The sequence below is a fragment of the Nematolebias whitei genome, chromosome 3 (genome assembly GCF_014905685.2).
Source record: "Nematolebias whitei isolate Nwh7 chromosome 3, NemWhi1, whole genome shotgun sequence".
Taxonomy (NCBI): Eukaryota; Metazoa; Chordata; class Actinopteri; order Cyprinodontiformes; family Rivulidae; genus Nematolebias; species Nematolebias whitei.
The window spans coordinates 39,344,310-39,357,273 of record NC_056500.1 but is presented as its reverse complement, the minus strand read 5'-3'; the positions used below and the strand labels follow the sequence as shown (position 1 = coordinate 39,357,273).

Genomic DNA, 12,964 nt, shown 5'->3' with positions numbered 1-12,964 from the left:
ACCTGTACTGCTTATAAGTTGCTGAGTTCCCAGGCAGGCTCTAAAAGTGCTCTGCTGCTCTCTTGTGGTTGCAATTTAGGGAAACAGGCAGTTGTTTTTTTATCAGTGTATTGAGAAAAATATTAATACTAATAAATACCATTCACTCTTTTATAATGCACTTTTTGTAATTGCTTGGAAAGCGATATGAAACTATTTTAAATTAAAAGGAACGTGGTAATTGGACATGTCTATGGTTATAATCCCCAACTCTCGCTTGGTGGCGGTAGAGCGTACTTGCTGTTCAATAAAACCATAGAAGAAGAAGATTAGTGGCGCTTCCCCTGGTGGTGCGTTGTGAGTACTACCAGCGCTGCTCCGGTCAGTCCGAGGGGGAGAGAGAGAAGCGGAGAGAGGGAGGAAGGAGCGAGAATGGCGGCCGTGCAGTGCACCAGATGCACGGCAGAAAGAAGAGGGTTTCGGCGGGAACTTGATTCTTGGCGACACAGACTGATACACTGCGTCGGTATGAAGGATAAAATAAATCGGTTTTAGATTTAGTCGGACGACATGGATCGCTGCGTCGCTAGCTAACATAGCTAGCTGGTCGCAGGAGGTTATCTGTAGTGGCTAGCTCCTTCGTGTCGACTCCCTTTCTTTGTCCCCGGCTGTGCAAGCTAGCTGGCGGCCGGTGTTTGCTTTTCAGACGGTTTTACGTACCTCAGAAGCTTTCGCCGATCTGTTAACGTGCACCACACGCTTTGTGTAACGTTAATAACTTCTGTAACCGGATTTGTTTACTGGCACGTTCACATCGTCTATGCTAAAGCGATGCTAGGCTAAGATCAAGTAATTATTTGTGTGAGGGGATTGTGCTATTTTGAGAAAGCTACTAATGTGAGTGTAGTATGTAAAAAAACAGTAATTGTCTTTGGAGACGCTTGTTTTCGGCTTAGAGGCCTTTTAAAGGCGAGTTTTGATGCGTAGAAACACTAGCGTCAACGAAAAACTAGTTTTTAGGTTCAATTAAACGGACTGCTGCTGTTCACCGTTGTTTCCTTTAATAAATTACTATGTATATCTATATAAAGTGTCTGACTATAGTTTTTATCAGTCTGTCTTGAGCAAAATGTAATTTTTAACAAGCCTCGATGATAAAAAAACAACATTAAATGTTTGTAAATGATAAGAAGGTTGTTTTTATCATTACTAACAGGTTGTTCGTTTTATCTTTCAGGGTTTGAAAGTATTCTGGAGGGAGTTTATGGCCCAATGCTGCTGAGGGAGCTTAATTTATTTAATGGTGGGTTATTGCCTACATTTTTTTTTCAAACACGTTTGTATTTTTGTTTATTTGTTTTTTCTTTTGTTTTACCGGAACAGTTTGCATTAAACAGTTTAGCCTTTTAACTATCCAGAAAGCTTAGACCCATGCCAACATTCTTACAGTAAATTTATTACCTTAGTTGTTTTTAATCCAATTCAGTTTATTTATATAGCCAAATTTACATTAAGCAATTGTAATAAAAGTCATAACATTTGTTATGAATTTTAAAGGAGTGTATTTTTAAAACGGGATTTGAAAATGGTTTTCTTTCAGAGTGAGATTTTTGTCCACAAGTTATGAACACTACACTTTGTAACAGCCTACCTGTTGCAAATTTTAAAAAATAAATTGAAATTTAGTCATCATGATTTAAAAAAATTGTCACAAATTACTTTTCAATGCAGTTGATTTAGTTGAGATTTAAGAGGAATGTATTTCTACAGCAGGTAAAAAAAAACAAAAAACATCTATTTGCTGTTAAGAGTCTCAATAATGATCTCTCTGATTTATTTGTTCAAATTTACAGAAATTTTCGTAAAAAATGTTAGCGTTTATCAAAGTCAAATTGATAATGACAAGGTAATAGTTCAAAAACAAGCTCAATTTGGAGAAACAGAGTTTAATGTCTGGTTAGATTGACGAACTGACAGTGACTTCACTCACTGTTAAGGTTTCAACAGAACCCCTAAAGTTGTGAACAATCAGTTTCTTTATGAAAAGTTATTCAAGCTTTAAATAGACATTTGAAATCAAGATAAAGTAATCAACCTATTTAACTACAGATTGTCTGACTTCTCAGTAACAGTACTCGAAGTGTCTGACGCCGCCATTAAATTTTTTTTTTGAGGAGTCCATCAAAGTGTTGGTGCATGATAGTCACATGACTGACTCTTGAGTGGCTCGATCACTCTAGCGGGAAAGACACAACCTTTCGGAGAATCACTTTTAATTTGTATGAAAAGTACAGACTTCAAACTACACACCAGTTTTTTAAATCGTGTTGACAGGACAAGTAATCCCAGAGTTAGGATAAATAATCCACACCACATCTTTTTCTGAAAATCATTTTCGCATCTGAAGCGTGTTAGAGTGAGAGGCTGCGGCAAGGATGAGCAGTCTCTGGGACAAGACACCCCCAAAACCCATCTGCTTTCACCTCCCACCCCCACCAAACATAAACAACCTCCCCCTCCTTTCTTACATCGGCTCAAAGTTTTTCGTCCAGCGCCAAAAAATCAACAGGAAAAAGACGCAGAAGTTGACTGGAGTTCGACGCGATTAAGAGCAATGAGATTTGAGAGATTGAATTTGTTTGGGTTTTAGAGTTAGGGTGTAGTTTAGTCAGTTTTATTGTGTGTGAGCCAAAACAATGAGAATATTTTTAAGCATGAGGTGGAGCTGCAGAGGCAAACGAGAGGCTCATCAAGAAGAACTGTATGAGAGAGGACTTTGTTGAAGAAGTGAGCGATCCATGAGGTGTTTTAGAGAAGAGGAAGAATGCACCGAGCACCACTTAGAGGTTTGATTCTACACAGAGGGGGAGAAAGTGCAGCACGCCCGTAAGGTCCAGAACCCCTCTGACTGGTCCAACAGAACCAAGCATCAGTTCTGAGCTCTGGAGAACAGGAGGATGTAGATGTTGATGACCCAGAAGTAAACAGGTTCCAGGCACACAGAACACCAGAGGTCCAGTTAGACGCACATTCCTCCTCAGAGTCCAAAATAACTTTTGTTTTTTGCTCTGACCCAGTCTGGACAACCTGCAGTACCACTAACAAGAAGGCAGCAAATAAATAATAATAAAAAAAAATCTGAAGAAAAAACAGACAGTCATGGAAGATCTGTATAAAAGTTTGGTCTCCTGATTTACATGTGGCCAAGTATCCAGGATCACTGGAGGCAGAACCACCGTCCGAGCCCCTTCCTGCCAACATGACACGAGACCCATCTAGATTATTTGGAGCATTCCCCCGACTGATCCTGAGCACGACATCCACAATAACCAATAAAAGGGATGTGGTGTTCCCCTCTGCCTGGTTTTGGACAGAAAATGTTTTTATGAGACGAGCAAATGATTTATGGCATTTTATTGTAACACATTGTTTTGTCCAAAAACCAGAAGTAGTGTATGAAACTTTGTTGACTGAATTTGTACATGTTTATGAATATTACCGTTAATATTTGTATTTGAAGTTGTAAAAATAATTTATGTTTGTGGTTTTCACTGTTAAAAAAAAAATTCTGACATGGATTTAAATTTTTTTGTGATTTTTAGGGCTATTGTAGATCAGAAGTCAGTAAAATAACTTGAAACACACATGGGAGGTTGTGCTGAACAAAATGACACAAAACATGGCCGGTTAAACCATTTTTCAGGTGAAATATTCTACCTTCATTTATACAGGTTAGTCCCATTGAGCCTCAGGGACTCATTTACAAGAGAGACCTGAACAAATATGAATGTAAAATCAAAAATGGTTCAAAAACGTCCAATTTCTGGACTCTCTTCTTCTCGTTTTCACCATCAATGAATGAAGTACACACCTCATTTTATTGTGTACGGACACAGATACTTGCATTTGTCGTTTACTACGTAAATACCCAGTCCAACCTTGATCCGACGTCGATATTTGCATAGTTTAAGACGCAGGACGAACATACCGATACTTTCCACCTGTCTATTCTAGGAGTGACATAACGTGAATGGGTGAAACCTTCGTATTAGCAATGTTTTTTTTTTTCTTTGACCTTTTTTATTTTTAACTAAATATTTGATTTTTGTTTTAGCCACTTGGTGGTGGTCTGCTTGTATATTTGAGAGCTTGTGTAAAAATCTGCCCAGAAGAGGTACGTCTTTCCTGGCCAGAGTCACTGGAGTCCCGTGTCTTGTGTTTGGATGTAAAGAGTTAAAACTCTTGTAACGTGCACAAGTGAACATTGAAAAAGCTGCTCCACATGCATGCAGGCTGCAGAATCAAACGCTCCACGGCTGACTGCCGTTGGTATATCCCAAGGCAGGACGTCATTAGCGGGTGAACCTGCAGCTCGCTCGTATTTCCAGGTCGGTACTGGCGAAAAACAATTTAAAAACTAACAATTTGGTCACGGGAAGAGTTTATGTAATTAAAAGAAATCTAGAAGAAAAAAAAAACTTCTTCATGTTGGAAGACCAGGAGACGCGACTAAGTTTGACCAAACACAAGAACTGGTCTTCAGCTACAGATTCTGAAGGTCCAGCGGTCTGGAGAGTCTTAACAAAACTGGACTGGAATTTTTAGAAAATACTTTTAAAAAAAAATAAATTGGGGTGTACTAATTGGGGAATTTTTTTATTTTTAAAATCGACATAAAATAAATATTTTGTCAGTTTAAAAGAAAAAACTGAAATGTGGATTATTTTAAACAAAAAATCTTTTAAAAACTTCAAAATCAAATTAAAAAAATTTAAATTAGATGATTTTATTTCAGACTGAGACAGCTCTAAGTGACTGACTAGATTTTTGTGGAAAAATAAAATAAAAAATAAATTGTATATTTAAACAGATAAATAGGATGATGAGGAACATGAATTGTTATAAAGTTAAAGGGTCGAAACAGTCTTATTCGAATGTTCTCAATAAACTCAAAGCAGTCTGCTCCTCAGATAAATGGAGTTAAATAATTATTTTTATACATGAATGTTTCTGTTCAGTGCCCTGAGATGACTTCTGTTATGAATTGGCACTATATAATAAACTGAACTGAATTGAAATAAGATGCTTTTGATGGCTCAGATTTGATGATCTTGCCTGTAGTTGCAGAAAACAAAGTGGTTTTTGAGCTGCATGATTCCAACTGGGACTGCTGCAAGATAAAGAATAGATAAATCCACTGTGACGTAATGCTTCATTAGATTCTTGTAAATGTATGTTGTCTTGCTCTACAAACTGACTGACAGCTGCTGATTATTATGACTTCATGACTCTTGCCTGTCATGCTGGTAAAGACATTTTAGAGTTGCTTTTGAACTATAATAAATGGAACATTGATCAACATTTTTGATGGCACTCGACAAAATGTAATGTTTGTTACTGGTTTCCCATTGGTGACTACGTTTTTATGACTTTTAATTTTGTGTTCTGATGTAAAGCACTTTCAACTGCCTTGTTGCTGAAATGTGCTATACAGGTACAAATAAACTAGATGGATTGATTTTCGTCAGTGATCGGTGTTTAAACAGTCTGCGTTCACCAACATTATCATGCACAGACCATCTACAGTTTGTATTGATGCTGGGAAATGACCAGTCTCCCACTCCAAATCATATTGCAAGTGTTGATGCATGCAACTTACATTTGTATTTATTCTTTAAGGAAAACATTTATAGTGAACCAGACTCGGTACAAATGTGGCCATGGTGAATTCACCTGCTCGTTTCCTGTCTGTTTTGTCAAAATGTCTTCAAGACTTAACATCTCTCTCACAGCTCAGGAAGCTATACTAGTTTTGCGCAAAAAATATTTGAAGAAAATGACACAAGGGAATGTTTTCTTCAAAAAGATGACATCACTCATTATGTTCTGCAAAAACACTTTATTGATTTAACTAGAAAATCATATTGCACATAACGCATCTCTGTGTTTACCTGTTAAAAACATGATCGCTAACAAATAACATGGAGATGGTCCTGACTCATTCACTAACATGTTCTTAGCTACGCTGTCAGAAACAGCAATATAACTACATGATTTATTGCATGTCTTATTGCACATATGACAGAATAATCTTCATGTTAAAATACTTATTACTGTAACTTGGGTAAATAGAAGCATGTAAACAACAACAGTAAATGGAGATGCATTGTTATGCCCTGTGTGTGTGTAAGGACACTGAATGTACAGATAAAATATAGAGCATTAACAAAAGTAGACAGTTCAGTTTGCACTGTTTCGTCTCGTTTAATTTCATGCTACAACTTTGAGTTGGGGACCCTGCGGCCTCTGATTATGCTTGAATTATTTCTCGTGTTTCAGACTGTGAACCTGAAGAGGTGGATGACTGGTCTGCAGAAACGAGCTGCTCCCAGTGTTCGTTCTGTAACCTTCCACTGGACAAACTTGGTGTAAGGATTATCTGGACTTCACGTCTGCCCTGTCATAAACTTGTAATCGGGTGCTGACTGAAGGATTTCTAATGTTCTAGTGAAACCTGCGGAGTGACTAGTTTTCTTTTTTGTATAGGATCAAGCTCCTGCAGCCACTTCGCCTCTCTCCTCCCCCTCCGATTACTCTCCATGTCAGACCTCGACCATCTCTGAGAGCAGCCAGTCAGCACACAAGTTCCTTCAAGCTGTGTTTCACAAAAAAGGTCAGTCACTTGGCTTTCTTCTTTAATTGTGGATTGATCGTGTGTGCCACCGGACATTATTCACTTACATAAAACTGATGAGGTCCCAGTTATGCCGCCAGTCAGATGGTAGGCAGAAAGCAACAACAGGCCCCTGTGGGGTCTGGTCTCTGGATTAGGCTTATTTTCCATAGATTAGTTGCTCATTTGGAGTATGTAGGTATTCTCATTTTAACTAACTAGATAAAGGGTATTAATGCTGGAGAAAAAAAGGGATGATTGTTTTCTGTGTATATATTTCACACCAGCGTGTCCTTTGCTGTTGTGAGAATAAATTGAGTTAATTTGTAGCCGTTTATTAAAAAAGCCTGTTAAATCAGAACTGAATGGATCAGTCAGTTGAAAGTCAAACTTGCTTAGTCTAAGGTTAGTAAAAGGATAAACCTCCAAAATAAACAAGGAACCATTCTGCATGTTGACGGCTTTGCAGAAAATACTTGTTAAACCTATTCTGCCACTGAGGGACCTCTCGGTGAATTAACTCAATTATGAAACTGGTCTGCGTGCTGATCCGACAGGCTCCCATCATCACCTCCCCCTCCCTCACCGTGCCCCGACCTGCCGGGACTTTGGTATCTAAAAGTTAACTTTGTATTAATTGTTAATCCAATTGGACCAACATCATTAGCATATGTACACGTCCTACTTGTACGTGCGACCAAACTTCCACAAGCAGAGAGGGCTCTGCCACGGGAGCGCACACCTGTTCGAGTCTGTCTCTCCAGGAAACTCTGATTCTGCAACCTTACTTCTCGGAACTGAACTAAAAGACGTTTGGTTTGCCCATGATTAATTCAAAAGCATGTTTCTGTTTAACTCTTTTTTTTTTTTTTTTACTCGCTGTGTTCTCTGTCAGTTTCATGTGTTTATAGTTCACCGTAAATGTCTGCAAATTTTGATTCTAAACAGGATTAAAGCAAAATCAACAAGGTTTGTTGCTGTAGGTGTTAAACTTGTCAATATCTGGAGCCATAACAGTGACGTGACTACAGTCATTCCTCGTTATATTGCGGTTCACTTCTTGTGGCTTCACTGTCTCGCAGGTGTTTTTTAAACCAGTTTTTTTACATTGTGTGTGTACATGCTGTGCAGCACTGTACAGTCGTCTCATTGTCATCATCTTCATCGCCACGATAAGTGTTTAAGAGCATATGAAGTGTTTATAAGAGAGTGGGAAAGCTTTGTAGGTGTGTGGGAAGGGTTTATAAAGCCTTAAATATATATAAATAATAAAATGAATATATAAACTAGATAGATAGATAGATAATGGATAGATAAACTTCATCATGATTAATGACCAACCACTATCAGTTGTAGAAAATGAAGGATTTCTCAGTTTGATACTTGCAGCCAAGATATAGTTTACACTCCAGATATATTTTTCAGTACAACAGTAGACAATCATAAAAAAACATGATTTGAAAATTACAAGAAAATTATATATTAAAAAAAACCAGCTACATTATAAAGTGATGTAAAATGCTAAAAAAAACATGTCTGTGTTAGTTTATGCCACGAACTTAGCAGGTGTTTAAAGCCACTAATTTTTTAATTTGATTTAATTCATTTATTTAAGAGACAAAATAAACAACAAATTCATCAAAAAGAAAACATTGAATGAAAAGAGTGCAGAAAGAAAAAAAAAAATCTTATATCTCCCCCTTATTTAAAAAAAATAAAATAACTTTAAACAATCACTTAAATTAATCACTTTAATATCCACTTTAAAGTAGGAATTAAAAACAACATGTTTTGTGTTAGCAGAATTAAACCAAAAAAGTCCATGCTCAATAACTTTAAAACTTATCCAACATTAATAAAACTTACCTCAAGTTGCCTTTTTGGACATGCATGCATATATTTGTACAAATTGTACTTGAGAGGAGATTATTACAGCCTCATGTAAAATCAATAATTATGATGATATCGGAACTGGATCGGTATCGACAGATACCCAGTTTTAGATATCGGGATCGGATCGGAAGTAAAAAAAAAGGTGGATCTGTGCATCCCTAGTTTGGATGATGTCATTTCAAGTGCGTTAACAAGTTAGACGTGTTGCCTGCTGCAGATCCACTCTCCGTGAAACAACGTCGACACACAGCTTTGGATGTGCGGTTTTCTTTTCCCTTTGTTGAGTTTTAACAAGAAATCCACAATGTTCCCAAACAGGAGACTGCAACGAGATGAAAGATGGCCGCGCTCAGAGCAGTTGCAGCTTCACAGGCTCCCGGTACCATCCCAGTTTTTAGAAGTTTTGATATTGACTCTGTGCCTGACTCTGCGCGATTTATGCGTGTGAACTATAGCCGAACCGAACTGATGAGAATAGGAGCGGATTTGCCACGAAATATAGCAGAAATCAGCAACAAACTCAAAGCTACGCTCGGCAGAATGCAGATCTTAAAGTCATCTACCTGGAAGCTGCAGCAGAGGCGTTCCAGCGGGCAGAAGAGGAAGCGCTGCTCCCGGCTTAAGAGGAGAGGATGCCGGGCGGGGGTTATGGTGAGGCTACGAGCTAACGCTAAAGCCGGTAAACTCCCCATGCCGTCTCTCTTTCTGTCGAATGTCCGCTCGTTGGACAACAAGGTGGATTTACTTCGTCTGAGAGCGGGCGCCTCAGAAGAGATGAAGAAGTGTGCGGTGCTTTGCCTCACGGAAACGTGGATTACAAGTGAAACGCCGGACTCAGTCTTCCAGCTGGATGACAGACTTTTTTTTCGAGCGGACCGCTGCAGCGAGCTAACGGGGAAATCACGGGGGGGCGGAGTATGCATTTACGTGAGTAAAAGTTGGTCCACGAACTGTACTGTTGTAAATAGCTCATGCTCGAAGGCTTTGGAGCAAATAACAGTGAAATGTCGGCCACATTATCTACCCCGAGAGTTCACAGTGACTTTTATCACAGTTGTTTACATTCCTCCGGACGCTAATGCTAATGAATCACTGCAGGAGCTTCATGATATCATCAGCTCGCTGCAGAACAAACACCCCGAGGCTCTTTACGTTGTAGCCGGAGACTTTAACCACGTGAATCTAAAGGAGTGTCTCCCAAGCTTTAATCAGCATGTGACGATTCCGACACGTGGAGACCGCACGCTGGACCGTGTTTACACGAACGTAAAAGATGCATACAAAGCCGAACCCCGCCCCCACCTAGGACTGTCAGACCACATCTCAATCTTCCTGGCTCCTGCTTACATGCCCCCGCTGAGACGCTCCAGACCGGTACAAAAGCAAGTTAAATGTTGGAGCCAGGACAGTGGACCCATACTGAGAGACTGTTTTGATCGAACAGACTGGCAGGTTTTCAGAGAAGCTGCTGAAAATGGAGGTTCGCTTGATCTTGACCAATACACATCCTCAGTACTGGGTTACATTAGTACATGTACTGACACAGTCTCCACTATCAGAAATGTTAAAAGCTACCCAAACAGAAAACCTTGGCTGAATGCAGAGGTGTGTACCCTGCTGGAAGCCAGGAACACTGCCTTCAGGTCTGGAAACTCAGAGGAGCTGAGTAGGACAAGAAAAGAGCTGGTTGCTGGTATTAAGAGGGCCAAGGCCACATATGCAAAGAGGATCGAGGGTCAATTCATCTCACAAGACCCTCGGAGCATGTGGAGGGGCATTAAGTGCATAACAGATTATAAAGGAAGGAGTGAACAATGCCCCAAAGACCCATCTCTGCCTGATGCCCTCAACAAGTTCTATGCACGCTTTGAAGACCCGAACAGACCACCCAGCACCAGACTCACCTCGCCACCGGATGAAGAGCATCTCAGCGTGACCTCAGCAGAAGTAAGGAGTACCTTCAGGAGGATTAATCCGCACAAAGCAACTGGCCCAGACAACATCCCCGGAAAAGTGTTGAAGGAATGTGCTGATCAGCTCTGTGAGGTGCTGGCAGACATCTTTAACACCTCACTTACCCTGGAGACAGTTCCCACCTGCCTGAAGACTGCCACCATCATCCCAGTCCCAAAAAGCTCTACAGTGACTGGTCTGAATGACTATCGGCCAGTGGCCCTCACCCCGATAGTCGCTAAATGCTTTGAAAAACTGGTCATGACTCACATCAAAACAACCATCAACATCAACGAGGACCCTCATCAGTATGCATACCGTGAGAACCGATCAACAGAGGATGCAATCTCCTCTGTGGTCCACACTGCGCTCAACCACCTGGAGCAGAAAAACTCTTACGTCCGTATGCTCTTTGTGGACTTCACATCCGCCTTCAACACCATGATCCCCCAAACCCTGATGGACAAACTATCCACACTAGGACTAAGCCCCTCCATCTGCAACTGGGTACTAGACTTTTTAACAAACAGACCACAGTTAGTGAGGATCCACAACCTCTCCTCCTCCACCATAACCCTCAGCACTGGCTCTCCTCAGGGATGTGTGTTGAGCCCCCTCCTGTTTACTCTGCTCACGTATGATTGTGCAGCTACCCATCCAGGCTGTCACATTGTAAAGTTTGCAGATGATACAGCGGTGGTGGGATGCATCACAAACAATGATGAGTCCAGCTACAGGCAAGAGGTGGAACACCTGGAGAGCTGGTGCAGAGAGAATAACCTTCACATCAATGTGAAGAAGACAAAGGAGATGATTGTGGACTTCAGAAGGAACAAAAACACCTACACCCCCCTGAACATAAGAGGATCTGCGGTGGAAGTGGTCTCCAGCTACAAGTACTTGGGTGTACACATGAATGACAACCTCAGCTGGAGCAACAACACCACCAGCCTGATCAAGAAAGCTCATCAGAGACTCTACTTCCTCCGACAGCTGAGGCGAGCTGGTCTGGGAAGCTCAGTCCTCACCTCCTTCTACAGGTGTGCAGTGGAGAGCATCCTGTGCTCGAGCATCAACTTGTGGCATGGAGGCTGCACAGCTGCAGAAAGAAAAGCTTTGCAGAGAGTGGTGAAGGGTGCACAGAAATCTGTTGGAATCAGTCTTCCCACCATCACAGACATCTACACCTCCAGATGCAGGAAGAGGGCCACCTGCATCATGAAGGACCCCACCCACCCAGCACACACACTTTTTGCCCCACTCCCCTCAGGAAGGAGGTTAAGGAGCATTAAGTGTAGAACCACTAGACTGAGGAACAGCTTCTACCCTGAGGCTGTTAGACTCATGAATCTCTAACTAGAATAATCACTGTGAAAAACCATATCATGTTGCTGCTGATCTGTTTCATGTTGCTGCTGATCTGTTTCAATGTTGATGTGTTCATGCGTGCACATCTGCTCACAGACTCATGTTCATGTTTGTGCTGATGTTCAATGTTTTATGTTATGAGTGCTTAGTGTATATTTAGTTGATGTTTTTCTTAGTTCATATCTTAGATGTTATTACTGTTTTTCTTAGACATTTTATTGTTGGATGTAACTGGGACCCTGTGTACATAATTTCGCTCCACCACATGTTCCACATGAGGTGCGAATGACAATAAAGAAACTCTGACTCTGACTCTGAAAGGGTCTCCTGCTAGGCTGCTAATGCTATACGTGCTGCAAGACTATAGCGCTGTGCTGAAACACGCTTAGGAACTTTAGTTCCGCGGCGCATAATCTCCCGTTAATAAAATTTAATGAGAGAAAAAATAACCGAAATGGTACGCACATGGGGAGTTTGCATGTTCTCTCCGTGCATGCGTGGGTTTTCTCCGGTTACTCCAGTTTCCTCCCACAGACCAAAAACATGCATGTTAGGCTGATTGGTAACTCTGAATTGTCCCTAGGTGTGAGTGAGAGAGTGAATGTTTGTTTGTCTCGTTTGTCTCTATGTGTCCCTGTGATGGACTTGCGACCCGTCCAGGGTGTACCCCGCCCCTCGCACAGTGATTGCTGGACATGGGCACCAGCGACCCCCGTGACCCAAAATGGAAGAAGCGGGTAAAGATGATGGATGGCTGGTACGCACATGGACTGAACCAACCTGCTGTACCAAAACGTTCAGCACACCCACATGTACCATTACACCACTATAAGCCGCTACTTTTTTCTCACGCTTTGGACTCCGCGACTTGTACAGTAGTCCCTCGTTTATCGCGGTGGATCCGGACCCTGAAGCCCCGCGATTAGTGAAAACCCTTGAAGTAGAAATAGTGGTACAAGTAGTAAGTAGTAATTTATTTTATTATTTATATATATATATATATATATATATATATATACAGTGGGGAGAACAAGTATTTGATACACTGTTGATTTTTCAGGTTTTCCCACTTGCAAAGCTTGTAGATGACTGTAATTT

At 40.9% G+C, this 12,964-nt stretch overlaps 1 protein-coding gene across 1 annotated transcript in view; it reads left to right on the top strand.

The window, feature by feature from the left end:
- The first annotated feature begins 369 nt into the window (after window positions 1-369).
- lcorl (ligand dependent nuclear receptor corepressor-like) overlaps window positions 370-12,964 on the top strand; it is a 33,938-nt gene continuing 21,343 nt past the window's right edge. The window contains exons 1-4 of the mRNA XM_037674335.1: window positions 370-505; window positions 1,217-1,282; window positions 6,319-6,407; window positions 6,526-6,652. Of these exons, the coding sequence (XP_037530263.1) occupies window positions 412-505; window positions 1,217-1,282; window positions 6,319-6,407; window positions 6,526-6,652 (376 nt within the window). The 5' untranslated portion in view covers window positions 370-411. The remainder of the gene's footprint in view (window positions 506-1,216; window positions 1,283-6,318; window positions 6,408-6,525; window positions 6,653-12,964) is intronic.